Source organism: Mobula hypostoma, chromosome 28 (genome assembly GCF_963921235.1).
Source record: "Mobula hypostoma chromosome 28, sMobHyp1.1, whole genome shotgun sequence".
Lineage (NCBI taxonomy): Eukaryota > Metazoa > Chordata > Chondrichthyes > Myliobatiformes > Myliobatidae > Mobula > Mobula hypostoma.
Window position 1 is genome coordinate 16,983,087 of NC_086124.1, and position 19,173 is coordinate 17,002,259.

A 19,173-nucleotide genomic window follows, 5' to 3' on the forward strand; every position below is an offset into this window, starting at 1 on the left:
CTAAGGCGATTGGATGACGTATCACATCACCTCTCGGCAGCTCCTGCAGCCGAGCTGCTGCCAAATGTACTGCTCTGCATCACGAGGCCGAGAGCGGGATCTTGATGTCTGGGCAGCCCAGGATCTCCATATTCATCGCCCAGGTCTGCGCCCCAGACGGGCGCGTCCATTGTCTACTTAGACAGACGGAGTCATGACTGACTACTGTAGTATATTTGTTTTGCTCCTCAGAATTATTCACAAAATTCCCGGGAGAATTCCTCTAACTCATGCCCTTCCTACATCCGCTCCCTCCCTTCCCCTCCCTCCATCTTCCCCGTCCAATCCCCTCCCTCCATCCGCCCCATCCCATACCCTCCTTCCTTCCCTCCTCCCCTTCCCTTTTGCTCCCCCTGCTCCCTCCCTCCAGAAGAAGGCACCGCTGTGACGAGGAGTTTCTCACCGCTGTCTCAGGAATGCCATTGATAATCCGAGTCAGACCCTGGAGTTCACTGCCACTGGCGTTACCCAGGATGCCGAGGGAATCGGGGGGATTAGCTCCCAGGAGGATGAGGTTAATGGCTTCCTGGCGTTGACGGCACGTATTTCGGGGGTCAAAACTGCCAAAAAAAAATGAAAGTAGATGGGTCTAGCTGAAGAAACAGATAGGAAGATCACAACATGGAAGTGGTGTAGACCAGACGGAGCACAAATGCATAGCTCACTGAATAGGGACTATATTGAAACCTCATCAGTACTGATGTGGAGAGGATGTTTCCAGTAATGCGAGAGCCTAAGACCAGAGGGCACAGAGTCAGAATGAAAGGATGTTGCTTTAGAATAGAGATGAAGAGAAATTTCTTTAGCCAAAGAGTAGTGAATCTGAGGAATCTGTGAAATTCACTCCCTCAGATTGCTGTGGAGGACGTCACCGGGTATATTTAAAGAAGAGGTTGATAGGTTCTTGATTACTAAGAGTGTCAAAGGTTACAGGGAGAAAGCAGGAGAATGGGGTTGATAGGGAATAATAAATTGGCCATAATTCAGTAGCAGAATAGAAAAGATGGGCAGAATGGCCCCTCTGTCTTATGGAAAGTGAGTGGTGAACAAACCGTTTGGTGCACCAGCCTTCATCAGTCAGGACACTGTGTACAGGAGTTCGGACATTATGTTGCAGTTGGGAAAGATACTGATGAGATTACACTTCGAATATTGTGTTATCACCCAATTATAGGAAAGGCATGTTGAAACTGGGAAGAGTGAAGAACAGATTTGCAAAGATGTTGCCAGGACGTGGGGGCCTGCGTTGGGGAGTGAGGTCAGGCACGTTAGGTCTTTATTTCTTGCAACGTAGGAGACTGAACAATGACCTCAAAATTACTGCACAAGTTACTGCAGTTGACAGGGTCGTTAAGAAGGCACGTTGGCCTTCAGTAGTAAGTGGTTTGAGTTTGAGTTCAAGAGTCACAAGCTACTGATCCAGCTCCATGAAACTCTGGTTAGACCCAACTTGGAATATTGTAATTATTTCTGATTGCCTCATTAAAGGAAGGATGTGGAAGCTTTACCAAAGGAGGTGATAGGCATAAGATGTAGGATTTGCCCTATCAAAGGAGGTGTAAGGCACTCCCTCCCTCCGCTGGCCTGCAGGTCACCCTTGGGCAAGCTGTGGCACCTGATTAACCCTCCTGATCAGGGTCACGTGAAGCCATGGGAGCTGGTGGTGGATGGTCATATGAGCAGCTGATGCATTGCACAAGTTCTGGTTATGTGACCAATGATACCAGGTAGAAAATCTCTGGAGTATTGATAATGGCTGGGCTCACCCGTCTTGTAAAGACACTGCCCAGAAGGTGGCAATGGCAAACCAGTTTTGTAGAAAAATTTGCCAACATCAGTCATGGTCGTGAAAGATCATGATCGCCCACATCATACAACACAGCACGTAACATAACAAATGAACGTGGAAGTTTTAGAGAAGGTGCAGAGTAGATTTACCAGGATGCTGCCTGGATTGGAGAGCCTTATGAGGAAAGGTTGAACAAGCTAGGGCTTTTCTCTTTGGAGCAAATGAGGGTGACAGGTGACTTGATAGAGGCGAACAAGATGATAAGAGGCATAGATCGACTGGACAGCTAGACACTTTTTCCTACGGCACCCGAAATGAAGGGGCATAAATTTAAAGAAATTTATTATTTACTATTTACGTAACGAGATACAGCTTGGAGTAGTCCCTTCCGACCCCTCAAGTCGCACTGCACAGCAACCCACTAATTTTAAAGCTAGCCCAATCATGGGACAATTTACAATGACCAATTAACCTACTAACTGGTACGTCTTTGGACTTTGGGAGGAAACAAGAGGACCCGTAGAAAACCCAAACTTTTTATGGGGAGGACATACAGACACCCTACAAATGATGTCGGAAATGAACTCCAACGCCCAGAGCTGTAATAGCGTCACGGTAATCACTAAGAATAAGTGGGATGTCAGAGGTAATTTTTTTTCCCCCCAAACAGAGTGATGAGTGTGTGGAAGATTCTCATAGGTAGGCACAAGGATGATTGAAAAATTGAGAGCTACGTAGAAAGGAAAGGTTGGACTGATGTCAGAGTAGGTTAGCATAACTTTGCTGTAATACTCTATGTTCTATGATCTTATCTCAGGCCTCAGTTGGTCAGAGTCAACCATGGATGTTGCGTCCTAGCTGTCTATATCCATAAGCCTAGGCAATACAATATGGAGAGCAAGCTGTTGTACATGTAGCAGGCTCCCCCTCTCCACACATCCTATGAACCTACAGGAACGGCAGAGACTGGTACAGTTTGGCATCAGCAATGTCGCAGGTGAGGCCAGTCAATGTAGAACGCATTGTGGAACTGCCTTAGGGACTCCAGCCCTGGATCTTTCCCTCAAGGTTTACACTCAAAGCCTTCCCCATGAAGGAGGATAGCCGCAAGGCAGCAGAGGTTTGAAATCAAGGCTTTCCTTCTCTGTGATGTTGTAGAGGTGCATAAAATCATGAGGGAGGAGCTGAAAAACTAGTTGTAAAAGGCAAGTACCAGGTTCTTGCAAACGGAGGAGGGTGATGGTGGAGAGGAACTGGTTGGATCTGTTGACAACAAAGAAGCAAAGTGCTTTAAAACCTTCTTCATGGTGGATAGAAGTGTAAAGGGATTGGATATCCGTGGTGGTATGTCACTTCAGGCTTCTGTACATAACGACTGAGGTGTGACCTGATAGAGGTATACAAGGTTATTAGAGGCAGAGATAGGATACATAGTCTAACATAGAGTATGTATTTTTGTCCAAGGAAAAAAAACAGGGCAGAGGCTTCAGGGGAAACAAAGAAGCTTTAGAGGAGTTGGTGTTTCTTTCCTAGATAGAGAGTGAGTGACATCAAGAAAGTACTGCCAGGAAATGTGGTGAAATCAGCTACAAACATTTATTAGGTATTTATTTTATTTGAAGATACAGCCTATAACAGATCCTTCTGGCCCAACAGCCCATGCTGCCCCTGTACAACCATGTAACCAATTAATTAATTAGTCCATGCCAAAAGCATTTAAACTGCCTACTCCTAACAACCTGTACTAAGGCAATAGCCCTCAATATCCCTACTATCCATGTACCTATCCAAACTTCTTTTAAACTTTGAAATCGAACTCGCATGGACCACTTGTCCTGGCAGCTCATTCCACACTCATATGATCCCCCGAGTGACGAAGTTTCCCTTCCTGTTCCCCTTAAACTTCTCACCTTTTACTCTTAAGCCATGACCACTGGTTGTAGTTCCACCCAACCTTAGTGGAAAAAGCTTGCAAGCATTTACTCTATCCTTATCCCTCATAATTTTGTTTAGCTCTATCAAATCTCCTCTCAATCTTCTATGTTCTAAAGAATACAGTCCTAACCTATTCAATCTTTCCCTATAACTCAGGTCCTCCAGACCAGGCAACACTGTTGTAAATTTTATCTGCATTCTTTTAACCTTGTTTACAATTTCTCTGACCAGAACTGCACAAAATACTCCAAATTAAGCCTCACCAATGTCTTATACAACTTCAACACAACATCCCAACCTCTGTACTCAATACATTGATTTCTGAAGGCCAATGTGTCAAAAGCTTTCTTTACGACCCTACCTATGTGTGACACCACTTTCAGCAAATTATATACCTGTATTCCCAGAACATTTTGTTCTACCACACCCTTCAGTGCCTTACCATTCACTGTGTAAGACCTACCCTGGTTGGCCCTACTGAAGTGCAAACCTTCGCAATTCTCTGCAATAAATTCGTTCTGCCATTTTTCAGCCCATTTTTCCAGCTGATGCAGGTCTCTCTGCAAGCCATGATTGCCTCCTCACTGTCCACAACACCCTGAATCTTGGTATCATCTCCAAATTTGTTGATCCATTTAACCATATTATAATCCAGATCATTGACTTAGATGACAAACAACAAAGAACCCAGCACAAACCGCTGCAGCACACCACGAGTCATAGGCCTCAAGTCAGAGAGGCAACCATCTACTTCTACCCTCTGGTTTCTCCCACAGAGCCAACGTCTAAACCAATTTACTACCTAATCCTTAATGCTGAGCACTGAACCTTCTTGACCAGCCTCCCATGCTTTACTAAAGTCCATGTAGATATTGTGAAATGCCAAATCACAAATGCTTTACTAAAGTCCATGTAGACATAAAGTCCATCCACTGCCTTGCCTTCATCCACTTTACTAGTACTTCCTCGAAAAACTCTAGATGATTAGACATAACCTACCATGCATGAAGCCATGCTAATTATCCTTAATCATGTCTATCCAAATGTCTATCCAAATACTTATATATCTGATCCCTTAGAATATCTTCCAATAATTTTCCCACAACTGATGTCAGACTCACTGGCCTTTAATTTCCTGGTTTCTGTTTAGGGCCTTTTTTAAACAGGGGAACAACACTGGCTATATTCCAATCCTCTGGTACATCTCCTGTCGCTAAATATGTTTTAAATATCTATGCTCAAGCACCAGTAATTTCTGCACTTGCCTGCCTTAGGTCCAGAGGGAACACCTTGTTGGGCCCTGGGGATTTATCCACCCTCATTTGCCTCGGTGTAGCAAACACCTCCTCCTCTGTAATCTGTTGAGGATCCATGAAGATGATGCTGCTTTGCCTCACTTCTGTAGACTCTGTGTCCACCTCCTGAGCAAAGAATGCATTTAAGATCTCCCCCATATGTTTTGGCTACACACATGGATTACCATTCTGGAACAATGCCATCCCAAGCAATCCTTTTGCTCTTAACATATCTATAGAATTCCTTAAGATTCTCCTTCAACTTCATGCCTTCTTTTAGCCTTCATGATTTGATTCCTGGGTCCTCTCGTGCATTTCTTCTACTCCACAAGTACCTCAGGTGTTTCTACTTGCCTTTACCTGCTATGCACGTTGCTTTTTCCTTAACCAGGGCCTCAATATCTCTTGAAAAGCAAGGTTCCCTGCACTTGTAATCTTAACCTTTTATTCTGACAGGAATGTACAAGCTTTGTACTTCCAAAATTTTAGTTTTGAAGGCCTCCCACTGTTCAAGAACACCTTTGCCAGAAAACAGCCTATCCTATCCATACTTGCCAGATCATTTCTGATACCATCAAAACTGGCCCTTCTCCAATTTAGAATCTCAACCCACAGACCAGACCTATCTCTGTGCATACTTACTTTGATCACAGCTCAATCAAGTGAACTTGAAGCAAAATAATTTGATTTCATTTGCAGCTCCCCTCCCCCACAACCCTCACTGGCAGCCCCACCGCCAAAAATATCACCCCTACACTCCCCACCCCATACCCCTCACCTGTACCAGCAGCCAGCCCTCATGTTGTGCCGGAAGACCACTGCTGTCCTTAGGGTTGGGGAGCAAGATCCATCCATCTCGCTGCGCAGGATACTCAGGCTGGTGCCAGGACAGGTTAAGGAATCCAGAGTAGAAGACAGTGTTGGGACAACAGGCCCAGACCTGCATGAGGGACAGAAGCCCTCCACACAACCTGCCCAACTCTCCGTACCTACCTCCACCACCCCCCCACCCCAATACAAATAGGTTGGTGACTGGGGACAGGCAAACTTGCCCACTGACAACAGTCAGACCTACACTACTTCCCAATGGATGCATATGAGACTTGTGCAGTCCAGTTCTACTTAAGATCCAGTGGGGACTGAACCATCCCAGTGTCCAGCTCCCTCAGCAGCCAGTGGTAATTGAACCAACCCAGTGATCTATTCTATGGGCACTGAGTGGAGTTTGAGCAACCCCAGAGTCATGTTCCACAGCGGATCCAGTGGAAACCGGCACAACACAGTAACCTGCTCCCTGAGCATCCAGTGGATACAGATCAGCCAGGGCCCTGTTCCACTAGGGATCCAGCAGAGACTAAACTGGATCTGTGCTGGGTTCAACTGGGGACAAGGCAGAGACACATGCAGGGTAGTGCCCAGTTCCACATGGGGTACAGTGGCAACTGACAAACTAGACTCCTGTACCACTAGGGACCCAATGGATCCTGAGCCAGAACACCGCACAGATTAACTGGGGATCCAGCGCAGACTGAACCACTACAGAGGAAATGACAGCTGCCACCGAGGGTCTAGTGCAGATTAACCCACCCTATTGCCATAGGGGATAGAGTGGAGTCATACCAAGCCCAGTGCCCAATTCCACTGGGAATCCAGTGAGGGCAGACCCAACTCAGTGCACTGTTCCTCAAGAGATCCCGTGAACACTGACAATATCCAATGTCCTCCTCCTTGGGATTTCGGCATCCTTGGGAGATTGGCGAAACACAGTGGCCTGACCCACAGTGGTAACTATCCAAGCCCAGTATTCAGCTGCCCTGGGATAGCTCTAATGCAGGACCTGGTTCAATGGACCACATCATTGTCTCCCATCCATCCCGCATGGAAAAAGGATATGCAGGGTCCTCCCCTCTGAAGGCCAGAATGGGCTTCCCAATCAGGTAACCGGGATTCCCGCTCCGTCTCTTCACTGTGCTGTTCCCCGAATCCTGAACATGGAGAAAAGATATTGCTGCATTAATATGGAAAGCCACAACACACAAATCACCCAATCAAACTCCAGCATGACTTAAGCCAACAAAGGGGTCAACAGAGGAGGACTCCTGACAGACCAAGGCAGTCTGCAAGCTTCAACTGACTATAACATCCCAGGACAGTGCTCAAGAGGGAGTCAGAGACCAGCTGAATCAGCATGGTTTCTTTTACAAGGCTGAAACACAACTACAAGGGTACTGCCACAAGTTAATGTCAATGCCGAAATCACAGCGGTGGACTATAACAGAGAGCAAGGTGAACAAAGCAAGTCAATAAAATACTGAACACCACAAGTGCATGGACTCATGCTCACATCAGCAACCTTCTTCACACAATAAGAAAAATGGAGAGCACACACACAGAATCAAAATACACTCAGTGGCACATCATTGGGTTCAGGAGGTACCTAATAAAGTGGCAACTGAGTGTCGTCCTGTATGTTTCTGGTATATTCTGCTGCTGTAGCTTATCCACTTCAAGGTTTCATGTGTTACATGTTCAGAGATGCTCCTCTGCACACCACTGCTGTAACGCATGGTTACTTGAGTTACTGTCGCCTTCCTGTCAGCTTGAACCAGTCTGGCCATTCTCCTCGGACCTCTCTCATCAACAGGTTCTTCTGTCCACAGAACTGACACTCACTGGATATCTTTTATGTTCTTCACGCCATTTTCTATAAAGCTCAATAGCTGGTGTCCATGAAAACCCAGCAGATTAGCACATACTAAGATACTCAGTCCACCCTGTCTGGCACCAACACTTATTCAATGGTCAAAGTCACTTAAAGCATATTCCTTCCCCATTCTAATGGTTGTTTTCAATGAAACACCCTGGTTTCCTCGGCTGTGTAAGTCTAGGCAAGACAATCTCTGACCCCGCCAAACTTGTGAGATTGAGGAGTGAGCCCACCCCAAATCCCCTGTTCCTGTGGATGCTGTGTAATTCACTACCGTTACAAATGAGTGTCACAAAATAACAGACCGCATTCCACATACAATTAAGATTTATCTTTATAATTCTTAAGATGACTAAAGGGTTAGTAAAGAAAAAAACAAAATAGAAAAGGGCCCATTTTAATGAAACAGTCTAATGTGCACAAGATGGCGCTCACAGTTTCCCCAAGTCACCGATCCTCAATCAATCTCACCCTGGGCTTCGTCGAATCACAGTCCCACTGCAGGTCAAATCCTACAACCTTTTCTCTCTTCATCTCTCTCGAACCAAAAAAACCCCCAAGCCCAACCTTAGTGTCCCTCACCAGAGAAACATCCCCTTCAATTCAACCATCCTAATTGGATGGTACACATTTCTCCTCATCTTTTATCTTCAACAATAACCCAAACACAAGCTGAAAACAAACAGTTCGCACAGAGCAGGACAAATTGAAATAAATACAGTATAACAGTAGAAGTATAAAAACAAGCAGCTCACACAAAGCTGCTAAAATGAAATACATGCAGCATAACAGTAAAAAAAATATAAACCAGGGCATTTCATGAAAAACAACTAAATCTCTTGACCATGCTTGCATGCTTTTACTTATAGAGTTGCTGACACATGATTGGCTGATTAGATATTGGCATTAACAAGCAGGTGTACCTAACAAAATGGCCACTGAGTGAGATGACTTGGACTCTTGCAAATTTCTATACATGTAGCGTGGAGAACATTCAAACTGGTTGCATCACCGCCTAGTATGGAGGAGCTACTGCACAGAGCTGCAGAAGGTTGTGAACTCAGCCAGCTCCAACACGGGCACTAGCTGCCACATGATTGGCTGATTAGATATTTGCATTAATGAGCAAGTGTGCAGGTGTACCTAATAAAGTGGTCACTGAGTGTAACAAGGGCCTGGAAAGTCTATTACTGAACTATACCAACAATGGTTAGCAAACCCAAAATATAGAAGCAGGTTAGCAAGGTTCTGAAATTCACGACACAGAAATTATTTATTTAGAGATACAGCACAGAACAGGCTCTTCTACCACAACAAGCCGCACCACCCAGCAACCCACCCATCTGACACTAGCCTAATCACAGGTCAATTTACAAAGACCAATTAACCTACTATCCGGTACATGTTTGGACTCTGGGTGGAAACAACAGCACCGAAGGAAACCCATGTCCTTCACACAGAGGACATACAAACTCATTGCAGATGATACCAGAATTGAACACCAAACTCCAATCCTCTGAGCTGCGTCATGCTACCGCTAAATATCAAGATCATAGTCACGGCACTGAGTAATAAAACCAGCGTCTGTAAATAGGCACCATGATAACATAGTGGTCAGCATGACACTGTTAAGAGTTTGGAAGGTTCCAGGCTTTGGGAGTTCAATTCCAACGCTGCTCTGTCTCTGTATGTCCTCTCTGTGGAATGCGTGGATTTTCCCTGGGTGCTCCAGTTTCCTCCCACAATCCAAAGACACATCCACATAGGTTAATTAGTCATTGTAATTAGACCATGAGACATAGGAGCAGAATTAGGCCATCTGGCCCATCGAGTCTACTCCGCCATTTGAATCATGGCTGGTGATTTTTTCGATCTCCTCCTCAACCCCAGTTCCTGGCCTTCTCCCCATAACCTTTGATGCCATGTCCAGTGAAGAACCTACCAATTTCTGCCTTAAATACACCCAACGACCTGGCCTCCACAGCTGCATGTGGCAACAAATTCCACAAATTCACCACAATTTGCCCCTAATTAGGTTAGGGTTAATTGGGGTATGGAGTTGCTGGTGTGGAATGGCTTTATTGCAAAATAAATAAATATAAATACATAATTACACATACATACACATATATGCATATACAGATGCCTACACATATCCCCAGTGATAAACTCGTACAGCAGGAGTCTGTGATTCCCCCAGTTTATGAATTTAAACAGCAGAGGTCTATAATCCCCTATGGATGAACAAGAATACCTGGAGTCTATAAACTTCAGTGATGGAATGGAATAGCTGGTGACTGTAATGCTCAGGGATTAACTAGAACAACAGGGGTTGTCACGCCCGAGTTCTGAACCAGAACAGCAAGGTTCTGTAATCTCCCAGCAATGAAAGACAACAATAGGGGTCAGTAATCCCCAGTGATGAAATGGAACAGCAGAACTCTGTAATCTTCAATAAGGAATGAGAAGAACAGGGGTCTGTAATCCCCAGTAATGATCTGGTAGAGTAGTGACCTTTTTAAACACCCCTTCCCCCAACTCCCAGCAGTGAGCAGGAACAGCATGGATCTGTTATAGACACAACCGTGGTAGGTCTCATCAGCAAGAACGATGAGTCAGCATACAGAGAGGAGGTGCAGCGGCTAACGGACTGGTGCAGAGCAACAACCTGCCTCTGAATGTGAACAAAACAAAAGAGATGGTTGTTGACTTCAGGAGGACACGGAGCGACCACTCTCCGCTGAACTTCAATGACTCCTCCATAGAGATCGTTAAGAGCACCAAATTTCTTGGTGTTTGCCTGGCGGAGAATCTCACCTGGTCCTTCAAAACCAGCTCCACAGCAAAGAAAGCCCAGCAGCGTCTCTACTTTCCGCAAAGGCTAAGAAAAGTCCATCTCCCACCCCCATCCTCACCACATTCTACAGAGGTTGTATTGAGAGCATCCTGAGCAGCTGCATCACTGCCTAGTTCGGAAATTGCACCATCTCAGATTGCAAGACCTTGCAGTGGATAGTGAATTCAGCTGAGATCATCATCGGCGTCTCTCTTCCTGCCATTACAGACATTTACACCACACGCTGCATCCGTAAAGCAAACAGCATTATGAAGGGCCCCACACACCCCTCATACAAACTCTGTGATTGCTGTTCACATTTGATTCCTGCTATCATCTGTGCATCCTGGGCTGAAGATCGAAGCTCAAAGGCAGATTAGAGGTCTAGATTGAGGCCTAAAGGCTGATCGGAGGTCTGGATCGAAGCCTCATCATCAATCACAAGTCCAGACATCGAGGTCTGATAACCAGAGCCCGGGTCTCTGAATCTCTGCAAGTCCAAGAGTGAAGTCAGGGACCAGTGTCTGGAGACATACTTGGATGAGAGGGGTATGTTCAGTTGCAGCTAGGTGTGACTAAGCAGAAAACCAACTTAGCATGCACTAGACAAGCCGGCATGGGTGTGAAGGAGGGAGGAACAGGTCTTGTTTCACAGCTATTGCTCTGTTTTATTGTCCTCTGTGTTGTTCTGTCAAGCATTGCAAAACACTGGAATATATGGCGACACTTGCGGGCTGCCCCTAGTACATTGTTGGCTGTGTTGGGTGTAAACACAGATGACACATTTCACTTTATCTTTTCATGTACACATAATAAATTAATCTAAATCTGAATCTGTCACTTTCTGGACCCTGAACTCACCATTACAAAGAAGACGCGATAGGTTTGCTGAATACTGGTGGCCGTCAATGATACGTTCGTGAAGGTGAAGCTGACGTTTGCCTCAACGATCCCTTCTCGGCCTCGACTTCTTATCATGTAGGTCACCTGGGAGGGACAGGAGGAGGAAATATGCACTCAATGATTGCTTTGTGATAGCCTGAATCTTGGTCTCATGTGCTGGACAGTGGAAATGCCACCTCAGAGCTCAGACAACCTGTTCGACCTTGACCCCCTGGTGTTGTGCGGTGCTTGCCTATATCTCTCATTACTCCACAGATTTCCCCCCCAGGATCTCCCATTTCCTTCCGTGGCCCCATGACTCCAATGTCGGTAGCTTTGTAGGGAACCACAACCCATGAGGAGTGGGATCAGGAGAGGTAGAGAAAACTTCTGTTGTTTTCTGTGATGTGGTGGAGGCTGAGGGGAGAGCTAGTAGCAAGAAGAGGAAGGGAGTTATTGACATTGGTTCATCAGGAACTCAAGCGTTTTATAGATGGATAGCTGGACTATATCTTGCACACCTATGCTCACATCATTCTACAGATGGCTAGTAGAGAGCAGCCTAACATGATGCATCATTACACGATATGGAAATTGCACTGTGGCAGATAGGATGGCTCTACAACTGGTAGTCAAAACTGCCCAACGCATCACTGGCACTAGCCTACCTGCCACCGAGGACACATGTGGAAAGGTGTCAGAAAAAAGCCAGTAGCATCACGAAGGATTGAATTGAATTGACTTTATTTCTTACATCCTTCACATACATAAGAAAGACATACATCTTTATGTTACGTCTCCATCTAAATGTGCAGTGTGCAATCATAGTAATTTATAATAAATAGAACAATGTAATAGAGAGTATACTCAAGTCACCATGAGTTCATCAGTCTGATGGTCTGGGGGAAGAAGCCATTCGAGAGCCTGCTGCTCCTGACTTTTTTGCTGCGGTACCGCTTCCCAGATGGTAGCAGCTGGAATAGATTGTGGTTGGGATGGCTTGGGTCCCCAATGATCCTATGGGCCCTTTTTTACACACCTATCATTGTAAATGTCCTGAATCATGGGAAGTTCACAACTACAGATGCGCTGGGCTGTCCGCACCACTCTCTGCAGTGTCCTGTGATTAAGGGACGTACAGTTCCCATACCAGGCTGTGATGCAGCCAGTCGGAATGCTCTCAAATGTGCCCCTGTAGAAAGTTTTAGGATTTGGGGGCCCATACCAAACTTCCTCAACTATCTGAGGTGAAAGAGATGCTATTGTGCCTTTTTCACCACCCAGGTGATGTGTACAGACCACGTGAGGTTCTTGGTGATGTGGATGCCGAGGAACTTAAAGCTGTTTACCACTTCAACCCCAGATCCATTGATGTCAATAGGGGTTAGTCCGTCTCCATTCCTCCTGTAATACACAACCAGCTCCTTTGTTTTTGCGACATTGAGGGAGAGGCTGCTTCCTTGACACCACTGTATAAGAGAGATTACTTCTTCCTTGTAGGCCACCTTTTTATTGTTTAAGATAAGGCCAATCAATGTAGTGTCGTCAGCAAATTTAATTAGCAGATTGGGGCTGTGGGTGACAACACAGTCATAGGTATACATGAAATAAAGGAGGGGACTCAGTACGCAGCCCTGAGGGGCTCCTGTATTGAGAGTCAGAGGGTTGGAGGTGAGGGAGCCCACTCTTACAATCTGCTGGCGATCTGACAGGAAGTCCAGGATCTAGCTGGACAAGACAGGGTCAAGGCCGAGGACTCTGAGCTTCTTGTCGAGCCTGGATGGAACTACGGTGTTGAATGCTGAACTGTAGTCCAAGTACAACATTCTAACATAAGCATCCTTCTTCTTCAGATGTGTAAGGACGGCATGTACAGCAGCAGCTATTGCATCATCTGTCCATCGGTTGTGTCGGTAGGCGAATCGTAGGGGGTCTAGTTTGGGTGGTAGCAAGCTGCAGATGTAGTCCTTGACCAGCCTCTCAAAGCATTTGCTTATTATTGAGGTGAGTGTGATAGGATGCCCAGTCACAAATTCCACCATGTCAAAAGACCTCCTTAACACCCAGTATCCCTGTGACCTTGTGGAGATGTAAAAAAAATCACCTTGCCTATGGGAAGGGTGAATGCACACAGGTTCACGAAAATAATTCTGAGATGGAAAGGCTTATCATATGAGAAGTGACTGAAGATTCCGGGCCTGAACTCACTAGAACTCAGAAGAATGAGGGAGATTTCATTGAAACCTCTCAAATATTAAAAGGCCTCAAAAGAGTGGTTGTGGAGAGGTTGTTTCTGATTTTGAGGGAGTCTAAGACCAGAGGACACAGGCTCAGAATAGAGCTATGTCTTTTTAGAACTGAAATAAGAGAAATTTCTTTAGCCGGAGAATGGTGAATCTGTACGATTTGTTGCCACCAGCAGCTGCGGTGGCCAAGTCATTTGTAGTCAATTGTTAAGGATGTGGTTATGGAGTACTAGGTGACACAGAACAAGGTACGACAAAGTCAGTATGGTTTCCTTGAAGGAAAATCTTGCTTGACGAACCTGTTGGAATTCTTTGAGGAGATTAGAAGTAGGATTAATAAAGGGGATGCAGTAGATGTTGTATATTTGGACTTACAGAAGGCCTTTGACAAAGTGCCACACATGAGACTGTTTACAAGTTAAGAGCCCATGGTATTACAGGAAAGTTACTTGCATGGTTAGAGCATTGGCTGATTGGTAGGAGGCAGCAAGTGGGAATAATAGGATCCTTTTCTGGTTGGCTGCCAGTGACTAGTGGTGTTCCACAGGATTCGGTGTTGGGACCAGTTCTTTATATGCTGTAAATCAATGCTTTAGATGATGGAATAGACGGCTTTGCTGCCAAGTTTGCAGATGATATGCAGATTGGTGAAGGGGCACGTAGTGTTGAGGAAATAGGTAGGCTGCAGAAGAACTTCGAAAGATTAGAAGAATTTGCCCATTCTTGCCCGAAAGCGGCAAATGAAATACAATGTTGGAAAATACATGGTCTTGCACTTTGGTAATAGAAATAAATGAGCAGACTATTTCCTAAAAGGAGAGAAAAATCCAAAAATCTGAGAGGCAAAGGGGCATGGAAGTCCTTGTGCAGAACACCCTAAAGGTTAACTCTGAGGGTGAGTCAGTGGTGAGGAAGGCAAAGCAATGTTAGCATTCATTTCAAAGGTCTAGAATACAGGATCTGGGATGTTCCTTGAGTATTGTGAACAGTTTTTGGGCACCTCATCTAAGAAAAGATGTGCAGGCACTGGAGAGGGTTCAGAGGAGGTTCAAGCATGAATCCTGGAATGAAAGCGCTATCATATGAGGAACATTTGAAGGCACTGGGTCTGTACTCACTGGAATTTAGAAGGATGAGGGGGGGATTTCACTAAAGTCTTTTGAATGTTGAAAGGCCTCAAAAGAGTAGATGTGAAAAGAGTGTTTCTCATGGTGGGGGAGTCTTGGACAAGAGGGCACAGCCTCAGGATAAAGGGGTGTGCATTTAAAACAGAGATGCAGAGAAATTTCTTTAACCAGGAGGTGGTGAATTTGTGGAATTTGTTACCACAGACAGCTGTGGAGGCCAGGTTCTTGGGTTTAATTAAGGCAGAGATTGATAGGTTCTTGATTGGACATGGCATCAAAGGTTACAGGGAGAAGTCCAGGGAGTGGAGCTGAGGACAGGAAAGGGTCAGCCATGGTTGAATGGCGGAACATACTCAATAGGCCAAATGGCCTAATTCTGCTCCTATGTCTTATCCTTAAGACAGAGGTTAATAGATTCTTGATTAGTCAGGGTATGAAGGGATGCAGAGCGAAGGCAGGAGATTGGGGGGTGAGAGGGAAATGGATTAGCCATGATGAAATAGCAGAGCAGACTCAATAGGCCAAATGGCCTAATTCTGCTCCTATATCTTATGGTCTTTCTCCCATTGAAAGGGAATCAAAAACCAGAGAGTCCAAGTTTGATGTGAGCGCAACAGGACTTAAAAGAGACCAAAGAGGCAACTCGTTCATGCAGTGTGATGAGTATAGTGAAACAATAAGAAATAGGAGCAGAATTAGACCTTTGGCCCATTGAGTCCACTCTGCTATTCCATTAAGGCTGATTTATTATCCCTCTCAACCCCATTCTCCCACCATCTCCCTGTAATCTTTGATATCCTTACTAATCAAGTACCTATAAACAGCTGCTTTAAATATAGCAAATGACTCAGCCTCCACAGCCATCTATGGCAATGAAGTCCAGATATTCATTACTCTCTGGCTTAAAAAAATTTCTCATCTCATATCATCTCCAGATCCAACCAAAATGAACCCAAGCTACCTGGACTGGAAAACATTCCTTATATTATGTGGAAAGGCTGAATGAGCTAGGGCTTTTCTCTTCAGAGAAAAAGGAAGAGGAGTGGGTCCTGACAAAGGTGAATTGTTATGAGAGGCATACATAGAATGGGCAGCCAGAGTGTTTTTCCCAAGGTGGCAATGTTAGTACTGGAGGACATCTTCCAGTAGGGAGAGTGAAGGAAAAATTAGGAGAGATGTCGAAGTTAGGTGTTTTTTTTTAGAAAGAGTGGCATATGCCTGGAACACAGTGCCAGGGACTGGTGACAGAGATGGAAGAGACACCTACAAAACTTTTAAACAGGCCTATCGATCTACAAAAAAAGGAGGGCTATGGGGTGTATAGGAGGGAAGGGTTAGATTAATCGTGGGCAACACACACAAAATGATGGAGGAACTCAGCAGGTCAGGCAGCTTCATCCCTTTCCCCACCTCCTTATTCTGGCATCTTTCCCTTTCCTTTCTAATCCTGATGAAGAGTCTCGACCCGAAAATCCAATCGCTTATTCATTTTCATACATGCTGCCGGATCAGCTGATTGCTCCCAGCACTTCGGGTGTGTGTTGTTCTGGATTTCCAGTATCTGCATAATCGCTGATGATTAGATTAATTGTTGAGTAGGTTTATATAGTTAGCACAACATTGTGGGCTGAAGGGCCCATACAGTGTCGGACTAATCTATCCAAAGCAGAAAATGTCAAGAACATTCAGTAGGTCAGACTGCCATCCTTGGGGATAGAGAAAGAGCTAGGGTGCTGTATCAGAGGGACATTAGGACCACTTGCATCCTTTGTTTAATGGAATCCTCGTTATCCCCTTCTGTACCGGATGCAGCGATTCAGATGGATTAGGACTAATGAGTGACTAAAAAAAAAGTTTGAGGTTTATGCCTCATGATCAACTCCTCTGCCATCCACACTGGCCCCCTACAATTTGCCTTCTGACACAACCAATCGATAGATGACGCAATAACCACAGCTCTACACACCGTCCTTGCACATCTGGAGAAGAGGGATGCTTATGTGAGAATGCTGTTCTAAGACTACAGTTCAGCATTCAGCCTCCTGTCCCATGATCCTCTCATATCCCTTTTGCCAATCAACTGTCCAGCTCTTGGCTCCATCCCTCCTCCTCCTGTCTTCTCCTATCATTTCGGATCTGCCCCTCCCTCTCCCACTTTCAAATCTCTTACCAGCTCTTCTTTCAGTTAGTTCTGTCGAGGGGTCTCCACCCGAAACGTCAACTGTACCTCTTCCTAGAGATGCTGCCTGGCCTGCTGAGTTCACCAGCAACTTTTGTGTGTGTTGCTAGAGTGAACAACTGAAGTGTGCAGCCAGCTCCTTTTTCCCAGGGCAGTAATGGCCAATATGAGAGGATATACCTTTAAGGTGATTGGAGGGAAGTTGAGTATGTATGTCAGAGGTAGTTTGACACAGAGAGTGATAAGTACTTGGAACATAATGCCAGAACAGATACAATGGAGACATTTAAGAGACTCTTAGATAGGGACATGGATGTAAGAAAAATATAGGTGGGAAGGCTGGCTGAGATTGTTCTTGGAGTAGGTTAAAAGATCAGCACAACATCATAGGCTGAAATGCCTGTACTGTTTAATTTTGTTTCAGGATGAACAAGACACTTTCCAAGAACTGAAATGCTAAAAAAAAAAATCCCCTAGTGCCCTCCCTGCATCACCAACAACTTTCTCCAACTTCTGCCATATACATACACACCAGGAGCATTATCTGATGCCCAAATAACTTAGGAAATCTATGGTTTATGACAGGGATCTGTTCCTCAAAACTTAAAGATACACCAGGACACTGAATGGACTTGGAGACCTGAGTTACTAGGAAAGAAATGTCCACTTATGAAACTCCCTATGTTGTACTACTAGGCATACATCTCTAATAATTCTTCCACTTCATTGAATATCCCCTATGTCGCCTCTCTTTCTTAGAAGTTTGCTAAGATTCAGTACGTCATCTAAAACTTTGACAAACTTTTATAGAAGGCAAGGTGGAGAATATATTGACTGGCTGCATCACAGGCTGATATGGAAATACCAATGCCCTTTGGCAGAAAAGCCTACAAAAAGTAGTGGATATGGCCCAGTCCATCACAGGTAAAGCCCTCCCACCACTAAACACATCTACATGGAGCACTGTCACAGGAAAGCAGCAACCATCATCAAGGACCCCCACACCCAGGCACATTCTCTTTTTGCCACTGCCATCAAGGTAGTGGTACAGGAGCATCAAGACCTGCACCACCAGGTTCATGAACAGTTATTACCCTTCAACCATCAGGCTATAGAACCAGAAGGGTTCACCCCACTCACTCCATCACTGCTCCCACAACCTATGGACTCGCTATCAAGGACTCTCAATGTTCTCAATATTTAGTTATCATTTTTTTCTCTTTAGTGTTTTTTTGCACATTGGTTGCTGTCTGTCCTGTTAGGTACACTCTTTCATTGATCCTTTTGTTTTTCTTGCACTTACTGTGAATGCCTGCAAGAAAATAAATCTCAGGGTTGTTTATGGAGACGTATATGCGCTTTGATAATAAATTTACTTTGTACTTTGAAAGTCCTGTTTCCATGCTGTAAGACTATGACTGCAGCTGTTCATAATTCAAAATGTTCAAAAGTTGGAAATGTACAACAGGTAGGATTTTCACTGTGAATGGTAGAGCCGTGGAGTGTTGTGGACCAAAAGGACCCAGGAGTACAGGTACATAGCCCCTCAAAGTGGCAACACAGGTAGATAGGGTAGTGGGGAAGACTTTTGCCTGCTGGCCTTCAGCAGTCAGGGCTATGAGTATATTAGAGGGATGTTATATTGAAGTTTTACAGGAAGCAATAGTGAGGCCGCTTGGACAACTGTGTTCGGTTTTGGTCGCCCTACTATTGGAAAGATGCCATTATGCTGGAAAGAATACTAAGGAGATTTTGCAGGATGTTCAATATTCAACACAAAATGCTGCAGGAATTCTGCTGGCCAGGCAGCATCTATGGAAAAGAGAAAACAGTCGACATTTTGGGACAAAACCTTCATCAGGACTCACACATGATAAAGGGTTTTGCCCCAAAACGTCAACCTTTTACTCTTTTCCATCAATGCTGCCTGGCCTGCTGAGTTCCTCCAGCATTTTGCGTGTATTTCTTTGATTTCCAGAATCTGCAGATTTTCTCGTTTGTGTTCAATATTCAAGATTGTTTGATGTCATTTCCAGTGTAAAGAGATCCAAAAGAAAGCTACCCCAGATCCAATACAACACACAAAAAAACACAAGACAAAGAACACAACAATAATATAAAAACAGAAATATAAATAC

General features: G+C 44.9%; 2 protein-coding genes across 4 annotated transcripts in view; one reads left to right on the forward strand and one right to left on the reverse strand.

The window, feature by feature from the left end:
* The window catches only part of LOC134339020 (histone H2AX-like), a 622,359-nt gene that overhangs the window by 545,064 nt on the left and 58,122 nt on the right, over positions 1–19,173 (forward strand). The gene's annotated exons all lie outside the window — the stretch shown is intronic.
* The window catches only part of LOC134339131 (tectonic-3-like), a 77,550-nt gene that overhangs the window by 14,779 nt on the left and 43,598 nt on the right, over positions 1–19,173 (reverse strand). For all 3 annotated transcript variants that reach the window (XM_063035474.1, XM_063035472.1, XM_063035475.1), the window contains exons 10-13: positions 11,463–11,588; positions 6,952–7,043; positions 5,837–5,938; positions 443–599 (exon numbers count right to left, since the gene is read on the reverse strand). In XM_063035474.1, coding sequence (XP_062891544.1) covers positions 443–599; positions 5,837–5,938; positions 6,952–7,043; positions 11,463–11,588 — 477 coding nt within the window. The remainder of the gene's footprint in view (positions 1–442; positions 600–5,836; positions 5,939–6,951; positions 7,044–11,462; positions 11,589–19,173) is intronic.